Source organism: Zophobas morio, unplaced genomic scaffold, assembly GCF_036711695.1.
Source record: "Zophobas morio isolate AGI-343-1 ecotype UQ-CSIRO unplaced genomic scaffold, CSIRO_AGI_Zmor_V1 ptg000024l, whole genome shotgun sequence".
Taxonomy (NCBI): Eukaryota; Metazoa; Arthropoda; class Insecta; order Coleoptera; family Tenebrionidae; genus Zophobas; species Zophobas morio.
Window position 1 is genome coordinate 4,715,160 of NW_026972129.1, and position 19,129 is coordinate 4,734,288.

Sequence of the window (19,129 nt, forward strand, 5' to 3'; positions counted from 1 at the left end):
ATAAATGTCAGGTTATATGTTTTAGCAGGAAATTTGCTTCATCTCCGTGTTCTTATATTTTATGTGGTACTGCACTATCTGTGGTCAAAGAAATTAAAGATTTAGGTGTTTTACTAGATGCTAAGTTAAGTTTTCATTGTCACTATGATACAATAATTTCTAAAGGTAGGAAAATGTTAGGTTGTGTTAAAAGGTGGTCTACTGATTTCAATGATATACGTGTATTAGTCATATTATTTAGTTCTCTCGTAAGATCCTTGTTAGAATATAACACTCTTATTTGGTCACCGTTTTATTCTTCCCACATCAGGGTGCTTATTCTCGAATCGTAGGAATCACAAAATCGGGAGAAAAGAGAGGGAATGAGAGGTAATTTCTCACGAAATTAGCTATACCGAATTCTCGAAACTGGGAGCTTATTCCCATCTCCTGAAAATCGTAGGAACGTTGTTCTCTTGGTATTTTTCGGGAGAAGGATCGAAATTTTGAAGAAGGCGTTTGTAAAAGTTGTCAATACTCAGCGTATCGTGTTCATATTTTGTTCTTAGTGTACTTAGTTTTACAGTGGTATTTAAAAGTGTTTCTTAATTTGAATTGTTTCAAAGTGGTTTAAATCAATTGGAAACAATTGTAGAAGGTTGAAAAATTGGAAAATTTTATTCTGTAAACAAAACAGACAAGCAGTTTTTGAATTAATGGATCCGTTGGACCCATTGGATCTGGCATTGTTTAATCAAGTCATGGACGATCTCGATGATGCTGAAGAGCAAGTGGAGCGTCCACTTCGGGAACTGCAAATACGACATCAAGTTGATCCTTTTGAACAACTAGACGAAAATAAATTTAGAAAATATTTTCGCGTAAATAAGGCCTTGGCGCGAAATATTATAGAAACGATTCGACCGTTTATGCAAGAAGCATCTCGAAGTTCCGCTATTAGCATTCAACATAAGGTAAAGATCTTAATAAATGGACGGATTTGCAAATGACGTATTGACGGACTTTAGGTACTTACAGCACTTAGGTTTTTTGGTTTTGGTAGTTATCAGGAAATTACTGGCACAAATAAATATGTGTCTTTGAGCCAGCCAAGTACCAGTCGGGCCATCAAAGAAGTTGCTAATGCTTTATGTCAACCTCAAATATTAAATAATTGGATTCATTTCCCGGCGAATCGAGAGGAACTACAACAACTTCGTCTTCGGTTGGTACTTATTAGATATATGCATAATGACAAAAAGATATTGGATTCAAACATTTTTTAGTTTTTTTCAGAAGCATCATCTACCGGGCATTGTAGGGTGTATCGATTGTACACATGTAGCGATTGTACGGCCTGTTATACATGATGCCCTATATCCTGAACATATATATGTCAACAGAAAACAGTACCATTCCATTAATGTGCAGTTGGTATGTAACAGAAAAGTATCAAAGAAGTTAATAAATTTAAGAAAATTCTAACTTTTCTGTAGGTTTGTGATGAAAACCTTAAAATTTTAAATGTGAATGCCCGTTTTCCCGGCAGTAGCCATGATGCTTACATTTGGAGGCAGTCTGCAATGTCTCATGTAATGGAACAAATCTATCGTCAGGATCCTGAGGATACATATTTTTTAGCGGGTGATTCTGGTATACATATGAACTTTCTTAATGCAAATAAAAAACGTAATTTTTGTATATACTGTAGGTTATCCACTGCGACCATGGTTAATGACCCCACTAAGGAATCCTGAGCCTGGTCCTGCTGAAAGATTTAACACTCGATTCATTAGTGTTAGGAGTTTAATAGAGAGATGCAACGGAGTTCTAAAAAATCGGTTTAGGTGTCTTTTAAAACACCGAGTTCTGCACTATCGTCCCCAGATGGCATCAAAAATTATTAATGCTTGTGTTGTACTTCACAATATGTGTTTACAACATAGAATTCCAGAACCAGAGTTCGACGCAGAGATGGAACAAGCGGACTTAGGTCTTTATAATGATGACGAAATATATGACGATGTACAAATGGCCCATGTTAATCCGGATTTAGCTGCCGCAAGGCAGTTACAACAGCGTATAATACATAATCATTTTAACTGAAACTATTATTTTATTATAATTTATAAATGATTAGTGGCGAACAAAATCTAATCTAGTTATTTGCGGGACAGAATTGCAGTTTTTAGCTGTCGTAGTTCTTCCAGTAACGACTGTTGGACATTAACTTGCTGTTCGAGAAAGCATAATTTTTTGTTTTCATAATTCCTGCGTCTTTCTTCCGCTTGCTTCAAAATAGCGATTTTTTCTTTGTAATAAGACTGCAGGTACTGCTCTTTTTTCTCACTTATTGTGAGTAATCGCTCCGAAGCTTGCAATGATGTCTTTAACCTGTGAGTCTTGTTGAGCCGCCTAGTTTTCGTCACTGCCTTCGAATTTTTCACGGGAATTGTAGAAATTGTGGATGTGGAAGCTTCTACATTGTCGTTTACATGGTTATTAATACTAAAGGATGATGCTGCGTCAGTGTTGCCCTATTGATACAGGTACACTTAACTTTAAATATTTAAAATTTAATTTCTTGCTGTTTTACTTACAAGTACCGAAATTCCGTCAAAAGAGACTTGTGACTCTGATACACCCATATCTCCATGTATCTCTGTAGGAGCCATTAAATCTATAATGCTGCTCTCCAGTTGGTCCATTGTTTCTTCGGATCCCGGCCCACCCCCAGTTTTTCTTAAATTACTTGAAATGGAAGCAGCTTTGGCTTTGGCATTTTTTTTTAAGTCCTGCCATACCTAAATTTTATAAATATGTACTTAGTTAGACTCATTATTATAACCAATATAATAAAATTAGTTACTTTTCGCCACTGCTCCCATTCCTTTTTACTGCCGTTTGGACATTGATTCAGAACAACGGTTACTTCGCTCCATAAATTTCTAGCGTCCTTATGGGTAAAAATATTTGAAAATTTTCCCGTTTTCAATTGGGGATGATTTTCCATAAATGCCACCAGCATTTCTTTTTGTCTTGCGGTTATGGAACCACATCTCACCGCCTTTTTTGTATTACCTTCCATCTCTATCGAAAAAATTTATGAAAAACAAATTTCTAGGGGATGATTCATAAATTGCTCCCTATTAAGATAAAGTTTTACCTGTGATAGTCTATTATTCTTCGTCGAAGAGCGCACTAAACCAAGAACAAAAACTAATAACAGAAAAATTGACGTCTTTAATCAAATTTGACATTTATAAATGAATGGCGTTACTAGGACAACAGTGATTCAATATTTTTATTGGCTGATGTCTTCTCTTGAAAACCGACAACGTTGGACCATGGGTTGGACATGTTGTTCCTAGGAGAATCCTTCTTCTCTTGTCATTCAAGAATACGGTTCTATGTACACTGAGAGAAAACCGTGTGATATGAACGATCCCATCCTATGTGGGAATGATCACATCGTGTGATTTCGAGAATAAGCACCCAGGCGTTTTGAAGCTGTACAAAACAATTTTCTTAAATATTTAATGTATAGACTCGCTTTAAAAAACATTATTTTAGAGAATACTCAGCTGGTTGCTAGTTATGTATCAATTAGTAGTTTAGAAAATCGTCGAATTTATCACAAATTGTGTTTTATCTTTAAGTTAGTAAATGGTTTAGTAGATGCGCCCGATTTATTATCTATGATTTATTTTAATATACCTGTTCGAACTGTCCGTTCCCCTTATGTGTTTTTTGTACCTTATCATCGAAGGAATTATGCGCTTCATTCTCCCTTGAACAGTATGATTTTACTTGCTAACCAATACTGTAAGAACCTAGAATTTTTTGGTGTTTCATTTAATAGATTCAAGAGAGAATGCCGTAAATTGTTATTTGTATAATTTGTTTTTGTTTTTTTTTAACTAATTATGTATTGCCTTTTTTTTGGCGTAATAAACTTATTATTATTATAATATTGTGCATACAAAATTAATTTCCTTCAATAAAAAAAGCGTTGATACTGTCATGTGCATTCAAAAACAATATCATTCTGTTTGAGTAATAAAAGTTAGCTGACAGTGTTGACACTGTGTTGAACAAAGTGGGTGTAGTGAGATAGAACACTGTCATTTTTGGAATACGTTGAAAAACTTCACTTAAACTCAAGGACACATCGCACGTAACAGAAGACAATTTTCTAAAATCTCGACGTTATTACGTAATTTTAATGCATTTGTCAGAAGTGAGCTTGAGTGCGTCTTGATACTTTGGTTCCCACGTTATATTGTCGTTGTGTTGTTGTGCACACAGAAAGTTTCTCAAATTTTTATGCCTTCGAGCGGTTAGAGTCTATTCATCCTTGAGATAAATATCAACAAATTGCTTAACTCAGAAATAAAATAGCCCGTATCGTATTTCTGTGTAAAAATCTAAATTCTGTCTTAGATTTCCCGCATTTATTGGCACAGATAAATCTGCATTCTATATAATAAAACGACATACTATTCCAGATCCAAGAAATTCTTCTGCCTCTAACCGCCATGAATAAGATGTTTTAAATAAAAATATGGTAAACATACGAGTATTTGCCAAGAACGCTTGAAACAGTAAGAAATATTTTGTCCAGGGAGCTCTGTTGAACATACATTAGAATAATAATGAATTCAAATGTTCACCAAAAAAAGAAACTTTTTTAAAATACGCTTTTCTGAAATAGAGTAAAAAATAATGTATAATTTTCGACTTATGGGTTATTATTATTATTATTATTATTATCATTATTCGAGTGGTGTGAAACGTTAACATCAAAATTACAGTTTTGTGGCATTGTTTACCTACTGCTTTTTTAGGTACTGATTAGCGGTTTTATATAATATTTTTGATGCAAATCAGGCCTCTAACGCCATGTAGCAAATATTATACTCCTATGTCGTAAACACATATCGACTTCCGTGTGCAGCAGTAAGTACTGTACTCGAATTGGTATTCTAAAGAATTGCGTCGTTAAAGTTAAAACAAAAACTTTTCAGTAAATATAAATTCCGAAGGTGGGATAAGGATATTTAGAGTGAATTTTAACTGTTAAGCGTATTCTTAAGTAAATTCGTAGTTATTTTAGCTTATATCTTAATAACGTCCAATAGTTTCGAAAATTATCTGTCCAATCTGACTAACAAAAATCCCGACAGACGGTAACAGACACAGAGACAAAGAGACAGATAGACAGAAAGGGGATACTTATTTCTTCCTTAGCTTACGCTCGGGAAGTAAATCTTGTCAAGGGAGTTGATAAGGTAGACCAGCAGACACCAATCTACATGTTGTCAAAAAGTGGTTTGTGTAACTCGTTAGTCGTTACTGAATTTCTTTATTTCTTATTTGTTTTCGCCAAACAATGTTTTTCTAACGGCGACCAATCAAATTGTAGTATTGCGTCGTCAGAAATTCCCCAGGGATTACCTTACAATCCGTATTATTTTCGATGTATGTCAATGACGTATTAAATGTATTTAAATATTGTCAGGTTCTTAAGCTTTTCTAACTGCTTGTTACTCCAACAAGATGTAATGTCACATGTACTGCACATACACCATGTCGTATTGCTGAATTTGTTCGAGGCCAATTTACAGACGCCGATGACTTGATTTCTGTTTTTAAACAAATTTTCGAAAAGGTCCTTTACGAGTTTCCCTATGTATAGACAACCTATTCTCGGAATACCTCTTCCGGCAGCTATGATAACGCGATGGGACAGATGATTAAAAGTCTATGACTTCGTAAAACTTAGTATACAAAACGATTTGAATTTTATCCGTGAAAATTTTGAACATTTATTAAAAATTATTGTTTATACATATTTATGAACTGAAACTTGTTCAACGAAGTTTTAGGAAAAATAAAAATTACCGTTAATTGTTTGAAAAGTATTCCAGTGGAACTTAAAAATCGTTTAACAACAAAGGTTGACTCTGTCTTCAAGAGAAAAGATAAATGTTTTATAGGAATTTTGTGAATGAATGGACCCCGGCACCAGTACTAAATATAGTCCTATTTTGCAGCCATATTTTATTTATAACCCGGCAATGAGCTGCCATGAAGAACTTTCTTTTTTACATTTAAAGACTTTTTGACACCTAAAGGAAATCGGTTCTCAGGGGAAAATATCGCAAGTTCAATTATTGTTCACATAAACGCTCGATCTTGATCCACTGGTTATTTCACAACAGAAACATGTTTGCAACATAAATAATATTTCTTAAACAAACATTTTGGACATTACACTGGAATGAAATTTGTATTAGTTGTACATACTCAAATATTAAACCAAATAAAGTACATAATTGCAATTTTTATTGGATCGATTAAAAATATGTACAATTGTATAAACGTTTCTGGTATTTTATATTAAGTTCGTGATGTATATACATATATTTATTAAGAACCACATAAATATATTTACTCATATTATGTCTATTAATAAATTTTTTGCATTAGTTTAGAAAATTCAGTAAGTGTGTAGGAGAAACACAATTATACCAACTCCCAAATGTTGAAAGAGCATAGTTTGTGAACTTCTGACATTACGATAACATTAAAACTGTTAATAAATAACAATACCCAAAACTGGCAGTCTAATGTTGTAGGTACATAGGTATATAATATGTACGTATATGTTTTGGGGCGAAAATAACGGATTAGAAAAATAAATATATACGTGCAAATAGGAAATTCTAATTCTGGCATGAAAACCAATCGAAGCTTGGTTGGCATGAACTCAAATGTAGGTAGTTCGCGAATGAAGTCTATCCGTCAAAGAGCTAAATGGCAGAGGTCTCCGTGCTACAGTATGGGGCACAGAACCACCAGAAATAGATTCTCGCCAGATAATATTTTTCTTGCCGCGACCACCGCGCAAGAGTCGCGTTACAATGTATCGATGAAGAAGCTTGTTTTCGCATTGTCATTGCGAGAGAAGAACATGGTGTTCTTTAGTTATTATCGTTAAGATTTCTCCAATGTTTCACATCTCTCATTAGATAAGTGTCTCACTTGGATTGAAATGCCAATGTGCATATTAACAACTTCTGTACAAAAGAGTACTCTACCATCCAATATTTTTTTGGACTAGTCCTTTTTTAGCGTTTTTTTTTATATAAATGTCCATATCTATGGATTCTCTCTGGAAGATTTTCTTCTTCTATTATTAAAGATCAATCACTTGCTAAATAATTTTGGAATTGTGGTAATTTTTATTTTTTGGAATTTTTGCAATAATGATATTCAAGACACTGTATAAAACAACCTTAAAAAATGTTGTTTAGGTTGAATATAACCACAAAAAAAATCTGCTAAGAAATTTATCTCAGTTGATGCAAGAAAGTACACGACTAAACTGTAAGGTATTCTCATAAAAGCCTTGATAATTACACTTACGTTTGTATGTCTCATAAAAAATACCCACATTCGTGAAAGAAACTGAACCATCGAAAAATTATTTTTTATTTTTTATGTACCTATATATTCTAAGTGCAGATATTAAATTGCAGAACATACTGTCAAATTTATGAGATGATATTGTAAAATAACTAAGTTCTCAATGAATTTATCCAGTCAACTTTCCATAGAGTACAACTACGTTTTATAAATTCACATTAATTTTAGATAATAAAATAATAAATACACCTTGCAGGTGAAAGGTATTTAAGTAAAGTGAATAAATGTTTACGTTAAACGTGGGCGTCAGTGGTTGTGTTTTCTTTAATGATTTGGAAATTTACACTTATTTTTTCTGAAGATATCCTGTAAGAACAGTAGTTAGATATTCAACCACATTTTTTTTATCTTCTGTAAATAAAAATTGTATTATATAATAAATAAATCAATATTTATAAGGAATAAATTTACATTTAAATTTAAATATCTTAAAATACTTCATTAAATCTCGAAGAAAGTGACAGTTGAATTTGGCGACTACAGTGTACTTTTTCCAAGTAAAATTATCATTGTCTTACTCAAAGAATGGTTTATATATATATTAATAAAGAAAATTTGAAGTGTGTTTTAGAAAAGAAAAAGTATTATCGCCTACAAAATAAAATTCCTTCACGATAAAAAAATTAAAATATTCAACTAAAATTGAATTACATGTATGGTGAACAGAGCATTCACATTCTTTTTGGTGGCACCACAGTGAGATTGATGTCATTTTGGTCATTGTTTGTTTTAGTTTTAAATATGTTTACACTAAAGTTGCTTTTACCATCAATTAATTAAATAAATATTTCAAAAGTACGCTGTTAGCCTCACATCACTTTCAATTAAATTTCAAAAATCTAGGTATATTTTTGTTGCAAGTAATTCAACATTTAACTGTCTGTCTACGATGTCTGGGATAATATAAAACGATACGGATATTTTAAATTCACACAGAGGATTACTAAGTATTAAGCTCGTCGCAGTCGGAAGACTATGAAGACTTTTCGATCGATGTCTTGTGCAAAACTTCCTACTCGTCAAAAACTTTAGCAGTAGTTGGTAGCACATGAAATGCAACACACATTTCACAACAATTTCAGGTTGGCATTGTTACATACGCGAGGATGAATTCAGATCCACTCATCAATTTTGTATAAACTGCGTTAATACTAATGAACATTTCACATGTGGTACCGTTATAAATTTCATATTAAAAGTGCATACTGCAACGACAAATAAAATTAAATAATAATGAATTAAAGTGGACACATCAAGCAGAGATATTTTAAATATTATCCTATATTCGAGACACCTACATGTTTATTTACTCAGATATACGTAAATATTAAATTTAGTTTAAAAAATGTATTGAATAAAAATTAAGTAGGTGAGTGTTAAAACTCAAAGTTACACTTGTTAAATAAAATAACGAGAACATAATTCTTAACTTTTTAAAATTCGAATGAAATGGAAGCTATTATTAAATAACAAGTAATACCTACTAACTAATAATAATAATCTGGAGACATCGAGGTGTAATGGTAATAATGTTGTATGCACGTGCTTCAACACAACAAAATAAATAAAACAGACAAACAGATATCTGAAAACTGTCGAATTCTAATTTTGAAGGGTTTGCGTGTAATGTACCTGTCGCAGTTTGGCAGGCACGGGCTCGGTTGTAGTTCGCGGGTGGAACCATCCCGTCAATGAGCCAACAGCCAGAGCACCAGCTAACACCAAAAGCGTGAAGCACAGAGCCACCAGTAGTCGGCTCTGGCCGGAAAGTACCATCGCCATTGTGCAAGAGTCACATCACACCGTGTCGATGAGGAGACTTGCCGTTTTCGCGGTGTGCCATCGCGAGACAGGAACGCCGTGTTCGTAGTAATACCGGAAGTTTCATAGCTGAAGAAGTTGGGTAAGTTTGAAATAAGTCGGCATCAGCGCCGTTGCGACCGGCGTCCGAACTAACGACGTTAAGCGTCGCGCCGCTACTGTATCAAAGACACGACTCTGCCGCCACTACAGACGCTTTTCTATGCCGTCTGCGCACTGCAATGATACGTTTACCGTCAAAATAAATTAAGTAATTATATTCAAGCTTGTTTGAAAAAGTGTTGTTAGAGTTAATGAGTTAACGCGTGCCCGGCACCCAGATGCAGATAAAAAAGAATTACATCGGCAAAGTTTGCTAATAAAATAAAAGATTCAGTCATTGTTCGGACAGTAAAAAGTTCAGAGAGCGTCCTCTTATCGTGAGCTTTATAGGATCTCATTTCCAGGCAGAAGGCCGCGGAGATATCGGTGGGCGAATCGACAAACGGTTACGTTTATCTGTAATCAAACTTTGGCCGAGTCTGGATAACCGCATATGCGGCAGCCGAGGACTCATCTTTGCCGTTAGCTCCGACCAACCATTACAGATGATGATGGCTTACTCTCAAATTTAGATTGCACTTTGATGCAGACTGTTTATGTATTGCTGTCTACCTACTGGTTGCTGCTTGCTGCCGAACTAATGGAACGTTCAAGCAAAGCTCTTTTATTGCAGACCGACCATCATAAAAAAGAAATAAACCAATAGCTAGGTGAATTTAAACTAGTAGTAAAAGAAATGGCTAATAAACTTCACCAGATTTTCATTTAGATAAATAATAAACAAAACCCGTACTGAGATTGACGGTAGGCATTTTTGTTTCAATATGTATTTATGTTTGTTATTTTGGAACTAAATATGCTCCCTATATTCAAGAATTTTTAAATTAAAGCAGAACAAGAACAATGCAAAAAAAATAATGCGATTTAGTTTTGATGTTTTGTGTTTTACATTTAGCCGTATTTTAACGGAATACTGAAACTTCAACTGATGTAATTTCTGTCCCCATTTGAGTTTCATATATATATTAAAAAATAAAAAAATTGATGTGTGCAGAAGTGTGGTTTGTACGCTGTATATAATAATCAAAGACTGACTGTAGCTATAGACTTTTTCAAATTACGCTTTTTGTTGACTTGGAAACGAGAAATGTGCTTTCACCTAAAAAAGAATGAGTTTTATATACCTTCACTTTGAAAGTGAGTTTTTCTAGTCTGCAACCCGTCTAGGATTTCTAGGACACCTGCAAGTAAATTCCACTGACGTTGGGACAAATAAAATTATAACTGGAAAGTACCGAGAGAGCAATAAAAAAGACGCTCAAAGACAACCATGGACTTTTTAAAGTTTGTCTTTGATCGTTGCATTTGCATACAATTTATTACATTGTTGGTGGTATATAAAACTCTGGAAGTCTTTTTGGACATTGACCTAGAAAAAAACAGTAAGAATGTCTTTTCATCTTGAATAACTAACAAGTTTTTTTCTTATGTTAACAATAAAAAGGTTAGCTAATGATTTTCTATGTTTGGTTATCAAAAAATACAAAGTCCGCTATGTCTAATAAATAATAAATTTTATATCACACAAGACAATAAAATAAATATAGGTACTCACTTTTAAATATAACAAAGTGGAGAATGTCTCCTTTGTCTTTTTTTTTGTTTATTTGGTTATTAATTACAATGGTAAAGGTAAAAATTCTTTCACAAATTCCTTTGTAACCTTTTCTTGCATTATGTCTAAAAGAAAACGTGCATCAAATAAACCTATAAAACCATAATAAATCTGGTGAGCAGTAATAAGCGACATGTCACGTCAAGTTCAAACATTAGCTGATTTTAGATAATTAGAAAATTACGAATAATGACCAGAATTACTTTCTACTTTATCCAAGTATTAGTGAATATGAAAATGTCTGCTCATTATGGATAATGCAGTCCCTGAAATGTTCAAATTTTCTTTCGTGTTAAACATCATATTTTAAACTGGCTTTCGATCTAATGATTTTGAGAAAAATGGCAGAAAACAGTGCTATAAACCTGTTTTCTTTGCATTGAAAATTCTGTATTACATAAATGAAAAAATAAGGACTATCCTTGGAAGAAATATTTATTTTTCACTAGCAGCCTGGACGCATGCGAATGTCGACTCATTTAGGGGTAGCAAATTCAACTTTTGCTACCACGGGTTCAAAAAGAAAAATTGACGTTATGTACGCAATGTTTGATGTGATTATTTCTTAAAAAATGAACAAATGTGTGCTACAAACATTACTTGAGTATACGCATGGTAGTTGGTAGACGGTAGAAGATAAAATGATTAACTCAGCGACAAGTATAAACGGTTTTCTTTGTGTTGAAGATTTAGATCAAGTTTGATTAGAAATCAAAACAAAATCACGTTGCGTCAAAAAATTGAACGTTTATTTTTCAGTTTATTGTCTTATGGTTTCTACTAGTGAAAAAAATAGTATATTAACCACGGTTGCAAAGCCACTTCTAGACCTCGCACTTAGAGCCCTCGACGCTACGCGTCTCGGGTTCTAATTTGCGCTCGGTCTAGAATGCTTGGCTCTGCAACCTTGGCTAATAATATACTATTTCATTGAGGCTACTTCATAGATGAAATTAAAATAAAAATCCAGTGCCCTCTGAAAATGGAAAAGACATTACAAAGTATATAACAGTCCTTTTGGTAAAGTGCAATAAAATGCTTAGTTACTTCACAATAACATGTGTTTCCAATTAATAGTTTTTTCATGTGTTCTGAGAATTGCTGCAACTATTTCAATTCGTAATTTCAATGCAATATGTTAATATACAATCAATTTAAAAATGGCGCACTAATTCAACGGGACATTATTATTATTAAATTTCAAGTGCATTAGTTCGAGAAAACAACATTAAAAATTCCTTACGTCAATTTGACTTCCACTTAGGAAAATTAATATCGATTTAGATAGATATATTAAAAAAGGTGAAAAATTAGCTACTGTTACTATATTAATTCTGAACAATTTTTAAGTTTTTGTAATGTTATAGGATAAAAACAAGACACTTCTAAAATTATTTTGAAGAGTGAAAATAGGATCGATACCCAATCCTAAGTAGTAAAACACAAATTAAATTTTGAAGGGCTGCGTTTTCTTACTATATCTGATCCTAAGGATTTTTTAAATATTTTTTTTTGCTCAAAAAACTTCTTAACAATGTGCCATAGATTTAGTGCGCCAATACTCTGTGAAATGATACTTTTCCTACGACTGCTTTTAAAGGTTTTTCACCTTGCTAGTATAAGTCAAAAATCAATATAAAAAACACTCCTCGTAAATTAATCGGATTTTTGAAATAAAGAACAAATTACTTAAGGAGCATCGGATGATAAATTTATAATGATAAAGGTTAATCACATTTTAAATAGTTTACAGGTTGCCTTAATCCTTGGTAGCACTAGTAGTACATATTAACGTTTATTTTTGCCCCCCAGCTTAAAATAAACATACTATTAAATCACAAATAGCTTAATCCTTAGTATTTCTGGAATATGTCGTTGGAATGAATTTTACAAACTACAAGAAAATAAAATTGAAGAACAAGAATGGATTTTAATCGCCAAAATTCCAGATTCAGTAAAGAATGAAATCGACTTTGTAGGAATTTATAAAAAGTAGGTATGCAGTGTTGAGGAAAGAAAAATCTGCAGCGGCAAAAGTAAATTAAGGTACGAAAACGGCATATGTCACAATCAGGTCATTGGTTTAATTTAAACGTATTTGGCCGTTTGCTCCACCAAATAATTGCTACTTATTTGAATTTAGATGTTTCTAATTTATTTACGGGCCGTTGCTTCTGAACCACGATACGAATATTAACATTCTACTTATTTTTGTAATAAAATGATTAGATTTGATAAAAATGATGACTCTGATCCTGTTTATTTGCCACAAAATTCTAGTAATACCTATAGTATCGTTTTGTCAGTTTTCTGTTAATATTTTTTTTTTTGCAGTCGCAGTCGTAGAAAAAATGTTGTATGTAACATAAGGGAAAAGGTTGTATTTTTTCGTATTTTTTTTTAAGAATTCTACTTTAATGCAAATTCACAGTATAACGTCTAACATGTAAAAGCAGACAGGGTTACAGTAATACTATTAAGTAACTAGTTTAAGGCTTTTTAATTTTGCTTTTATACGTAAAGCCATTAAAAACACAAAAAGTTTAGAAATAGGTAAGTCTTATTGGTTATTAATTTCTTTTTTGACGAGTGTTTTATAACTTTTTATTATGGAAATTATTTAGTAAACACGAATGAGCTATGACTATTATAACAATTGACTTTTAAAAATGTATGCTAACATTTATGTGATTAAAACTAAATGCAGCCAGTCGAAATGTTAAGATTTTATAAGGTGTTTCATAAATGATTTAAATAAATCAAGAAATAAAAAAGCAATCTTTATTATAAATAAAATTACAGTAATTCCGTCTCTTTCAACAAGTTCATTGCTTTATTCAAAACTATGATAGGAAACCTCTAGTAATAATGAATGGATTACGACTGCTGGTAGTCGTAGCACGATTCTAGTTTGCCAGAATGAACGGTGGAAGGTGAAAGAATTAAGCACCTACGCAGTCTTATTAGTAAAGACGATGTCTTTAAATATTTGCAATGTAAGTATTGAAATCATTTATATTTAGTTTTACTTGTGCAATGTCAAATATAAAAAAATAAGTGTAAAAGATATTGAAATTAAGAATTTTTCAATATTAGTAGCCCATCGACAAACGGAAGAAACATATGACATATCCGAAAATACAAACTGTTTAGATTTAAATATAACATAAGTATGTCTGTGTGCACTGCGATCGATAACTCCGTTTGTAATTTAATTAATTTCTTATTTACTTTTACAGGCGAGTGAAAAGTGAGCATGGTGGGAAGTTGTCTAGTAAATTACAAAAGGCAATTATTATGTAAATAGGTATGTATTCACATATATTTGAAATTTTACCAGATATAAATTAAAAATAGGTTACCTGAGACCTATTATTAGCAATTTTTATTGATTGCGCAATGTAAAATAAACACTTAGGTAATATTTCGTTATTTTCTGTATTTCATTTCTTTTACTATGGTATTTTGCCTAATTCAGATAAGCATGTTAACACCACACCTTATTTAAGTAAAGAGCTATTACATTAATTTTCCATACAATGGTCTGCAATAAATTCGAAAGAGCTTTTTATAAAATATCCCTGAATGTTCCATTAACGTGAGAAAATTGCAGCAAAGCGAAGAAGTTAATAAAACAGTAAAACCATAACCAACATTAAGAAACTAATAACTGCAAGATTTTTGTATTAATGAAAGATTCAATGAAATGCAAAGTTTCTTGGAGCTATTAAATCTCTTTTGAATATTCATAGGCAATTGGTATCCATTTTATTAAGTTATGTATAGATGATGGTGCTTCTGTTTTATTAATGTCGTATAAATCATCAGCATGGCTCTAGAAATGTAAAGACTTACCTCGTAGGGTTCCCCAATGACAGGACCGGCTTGTGCAATGTAAAGCGTTGATGCGGAATCGAAAATTAATTCTAATGGCTCCCGCTTGACATAAACAGTTTCAGTTTCGTTGCAATTAAAAAATAACGTGACATTCTCGACAGATAACCGAAATGCAAATCTCGTCCATTTTCCATTGAATCTATTAACAGTAAAATTTGCGATAATCTGGGAAACAATATGAGAGGTGTCCGTGTAAAATAAAGATATGACGGTATTACTGGTTCCCTCTGGAGCAATTCTTACTCCCAATCCTACAACAGTGTCATACGGGTTGACTACGGCGAATATAAATCCACCTTTTCTGGATCGCGGTTTGGCACTAATTAAAATCGAAAATTCTGCCGGCAATTTTTCGGGCAATATCTGACGATGTGCTATCTTTACGTCTGATCCAGACTTAAATCCAAGAGCTGGAAATCCGTCATGGCCGTCCTCGTCGATGTATTGAGTTTTTGGATCTTGAAAAGGAATCTTCACAGCTCCAAGCAGATCGTATTCGGACACTGAAATGAAAATAAAAAAAGTACTGAAACATTATTTTACACAGCACCTGACACGAATATTTAAGTTTTTTTTGTAAAGAAAAGTATATGTTTTTTTGGAGGAATGCTCCCGACCGTTGTCGCACGAATGTATTTTATTTATACAGGGTGAGTTGTCATTCAGGGCGCGGTCCTCGATGTCTCAGTAATTATTATTATTAGAGATGGATAAAAAAGTTAAAAGGTTGTATGATTTTTTGTGAACTTAATATTAAAATTAAATTTATTTACAATTATACAGGTTTGTTTATGAGGCATAACATACAAATTAGTTTTTTTTTAATGGAATACCTATATATTTTTACATATTCATAGCGCTGTATTTGCATTTTGTCGACCTATTTTACTTTCTTTCTACTTATTTTACTTTTTTCTGCCTATTATACTTTTTTTGTCTATTTTGTTTTAAAATCTGAACTTTCTCTGCCTCTATGTATATGTTTCTTGCCTGAATCACATTTCTTATTTTTTAGTTTTGGGTCGGGAGAATTCCGTTAGCAAAATGCCAACGAATCAATACCCCAAATCTATTTTTTGCGTAAACCATCAAAGAACAAATTTTATTGCACAGTTCGTTTGTAGGTAGGTTTTAAAATAATTAAAACACCCATTTGCAGACCCCGACGAGAGCTTTCAAGTGTTAAATAAACCAAGCCCTCCTACAATTTTCTTATCGAGTTCTCTTCCTGGATCAATTAGTTCGTATTGGGTTTTCATAAAGTGAAGTTCCAAAGTGTAAAAGTGTTTTAAAAACTGTTTATCGAGTAGTGTTTTGTGCCACTTTTAAAAATGCCCAAAGGCAAAGCGCCCTTAAAGTACAAATTAAGGAAATGAACGAAAAACAATGTCTAGACTAATTGTATAAATGATTGGAAGACACCCCGGGAAGAGTACGTGAAATGGCGTTTAAAAAGCTGCAAGATACAAAAAAATAGCGCGTACCAAGAGCTTAAAATTACAAGCAAAATATTACAAGGTGAAAATGTAGAAAAATATATAAAAATGAAATCCACTGAAATTTCTAATTTTAAATATTCTCCTTTAACACGTGTGGTGTTGAGAGATCATTTTCTAGGTATAAAAATGACGTAACAGACAAAAGGAATTTTTTTTTGCCGAAAATTTAGAAACATTTCTAATTTGTTGCGCAAATTTTAAGGAATCGTTGATTATGAAAATAATAAAATAAATGTAGATCTAAAAGAAAATAAGACGTTCTGTAAATTTATTTCCTAAAACTTGCCTAAAGTGCCTATTTTACCGTTTTCGGGCCTAAATCCTCCGTTTTCATCGATTATTGTGGCATTTTTTTAGTTTAAAATCCGCTCCTTAGCCTTATATTTAACATCAATGTTGCAAGATTTCAAGAACATCCTGATTTGAAAATAAAGTAGTTTGATGTAAATGTTAGACGATTAATTAACACAGCGCGTTGTATTATCTCATCTAACGTGTACCCAGTAATCCATACTGCGTTTTAGAGAATCTTATCACGGGTGTTCAATTGAAGAATCAGTCAGAGTAGGCGTTGGAATGTCAACTGACACAAATGGGATGTCTGTTCTTATATTATAACATATAGCATATAACAGGTTATGTTTCTGCCAAATGGAAGTTATAAGAACAAATATGCCGTTTGTATGAAATGACATTCCAACGCCTTCTCTAAGTAATTTTGAATTGAACACCTGTTACAATTTTTTTTCCACTTGTCTATATCAAATGACATTTCTCAAAGCCGGTGTTCAATAATATGCTCATGTCTTAAGTTTTCGCCGCCAGATACACGTCCAACCTCATGAATTTCTGGATCTTCCATTATCTATGACATAGCAACAATACCATTTACAGAATTTTCCTTTATTTTTGATGTTTTAAGTATAAAGTTTCTGGTCATTTTGCTTAAAACTGTCTTAGGGTGGCGTCTAATGAAAGATCAAACTCGGTACGGTGTGCAGTTATGGGCTGCACTTCGTTTATTTGACAATAGAAAAACGCTGCTTCGTTGCACTCTGCTGTTAATTCCAGTTCTCATTTACTTAGCCGTTTTACTAATTAAGTTTTCGTTAATTGTATTTATGGAATAAGTAACGATTAAATTCAGTGATTATCACCCGCTACAGAGTGCCGGCGATTCACGCGTCCCCACATACGAGGGTGGGGTGACAAGTACCGGGCCTCACATAGATGTGGGAGTAATAAGATCAGTATAATGATGGCATTCCATAATTTCATCTTCCATCAGCTTCCCTTAAAAATTTCATGTCAATATGTCGTTTAGTAGTTGGATGGCAGTCCTTCAGATTAGATGGATCAAACAATTCTAACAAAATGGAAAAAGTAGAAATTCGGCCAATAATTAATTTTTTTTTTGAAACGCCTAAAAGCAAGTGAGATCAACAAAGAGTTGGATACAACATTGGGAGACTCCTCTCCATCGTATACAACAATTAAGTGATGGGTTGCTAAATTTAAAATGGGCCGAATCAGCACAAATAATGAACCATGCAGTGGGCACCCTGTTGAGGTGACTCCTCCAGAAATTACAGAAAAAAATCATAAAATCATCTTGGCTGACCGGAGAGTGAAAGTGAGGGAGGTAGCAGAATCAATAAGGATCACAACAGAACGTATTCGAAATATTTTAGATGAACACTTAACAATGAAAAAGCTTTGCGCCAGGTGGGTGCCGCGTTTGCTCGCTCCAAACCAAAAACAGCGTCGTAAGGATGTTTCGGCTGATTGTTTGCCACACTACAGGCGTAACCCAACTGAGTTTTTGCGTCCATTCATTACAGTCGATGAAACATGGTTCCATCTTTACACCCCCGAGACAAAACAGCAGTCGAGACAGTGGACCAAAAAAAGAGAACCGCCGAAGAAAGCGAAGACAGTTGCATCGGCCAGTAAGGTTATGGCCACCATCTTTTGGGATGCGAGGGGAATAATTTTTATTGACTACCTCCAAAAGGGAAAAACAGTTAGTGGGGAATATTATGCCACTCTACTACAACGTTTACAACAGGAAATTAAAGCAAAACGGCCAGATTTGCCGAAAAAAAAAAGGTGCAGTTTCATCAGGACAATGCACCAGTCCATACTTCAGTCATTGCGATGGCTACAATTCATGAATTAAAATTTGAATTGGTTCCCCACCCTCCCTACAGACCCCATTTAGCCCCATGTCACTTCCACCTTTTCCCAAACCTCAAAAAGTGGTTGGGTGGTAAGAGGTTTATGACAACATCAAAGCAGCAAATAGTTATTTTGAAGATCTCTACAAATCGTTGTATTACTCCGGTGTAACCGGTCTAGAAGATCGCTGGGTTAAGTGTATCGAGCTAAATGGAGATTATGTTGAGAAATAAATAAAAATTAACCGAAAAAAACAATGCATTCCTGTTGAGGCCCGGCATTAATCACCCCACCCTCGTATAACGACGTAGACCAACAGAAAACCGCTCTTTACTAAGGAAGTAACCATGAAGTAACCATTGTTGCCCCAAAATATGTTGTCCTGTGGGACTGAAATTATTAATTAAGCCACAGTCGAACATAATGTTCTGAATATTATTATTATTATTATTCTTATTAAATAAAGACGTACCTATTCTCACCTTTTCGAGAAAATGGTTGGCAATGTGTTGTTATGACGTCACACATAGATAATACACAGCGCGAG

The 19,129-nt window shown here is 33.4% G+C and overlaps 3 protein-coding genes across 8 annotated transcripts in view; 1 reads left to right on the top strand and 2 right to left on the bottom strand.

Moving 5' to 3' along the window:
- Positions 1-19,129, bottom strand: part of Mp (Multiplexin) — a 250,562-nt gene that overhangs the window by 48,748 nt on the left and 182,685 nt on the right. For 5 of the 6 annotated variants that reach the window (XM_064064824.1, XM_064064822.1, XM_064064821.1 and 2 more), the window contains exon 4: positions 14,864-15,408. In XM_064064824.1, coding sequence (XP_063920894.1) covers positions 14,864-15,408 — 545 coding nt within the window. Of the gene's footprint in view, positions 1-9,102; positions 9,437-14,863; positions 15,409-19,129 lie in introns of those variants that run through there. The other variant, XM_064064826.1, reaches the window with a different exon arrangement.
- LOC135135685 (putative nuclease HARBI1) lies at positions 306-2,131 on the top strand. The gene is made up of 5 exons (XM_064064828.1): positions 306-953; positions 1,008-1,204; positions 1,266-1,413; positions 1,476-1,632; positions 1,691-2,131. Exons 1-5 carry the CDS (start codon positions 696-698, stop codon positions 2,083-2,085), a joined length of 1,155 nt encoding a protein of 384 aa, XP_063920898.1. The 5' UTR covers positions 306-695; the 3' UTR covers positions 2,086-2,131.
- LOC135135239 (uncharacterized) lies at positions 2,142-3,470 on the bottom strand. Its single transcript, XM_064064260.1, has 3 exons — positions 2,849-3,470; positions 2,580-2,783; positions 2,142-2,516 (listed from the first exon to the last, which is right to left on the bottom strand). Exons 1-3 carry the CDS (start codon positions 3,065-3,067, stop codon positions 2,142-2,144), a joined length of 798 nt encoding a protein of 265 aa, XP_063920330.1. The 5' UTR covers positions 3,068-3,470.

Coding starts and splice junctions, on each gene's coding strand:
- LOC135135239 (XM_064064260.1), bottom strand. CDS start 3,067: ATGGAAGGTAATACAAAAAAGGCGGTGAGATGTGGTTCCATAACCGCA. Junction 2,784..2,848: donor AATGGGAGCAGTGGCGAAAA/GTAACTAATTTT, acceptor TATAAAATTTAG/GTATGGCAGGACTTAAAAAA. Junction 2,517..2,579: donor TTGACGGAATTTCGGTACTT/GTAAGTAAAACA, acceptor CTGTATCAATAG/GGCAACACTGACGCAGCATC.
- LOC135135685 (XM_064064828.1), top strand. CDS start 696: ATGGATCCGTTGGACCCATTGGATCTGGCATTGTTTAATCAAGTCATG. Junction 954..1,007: donor CTATTAGCATTCAACATAAG/GTAAAGATCTTA, acceptor GACGGACTTTAG/GTACTTACAGCACTTAGGTT. Junction 1,633..1,690: donor TTTTTTAGCGGGTGATTCTG/GTATACATATGA, acceptor TATATACTGTAG/GTTATCCACTGCGACCATGG.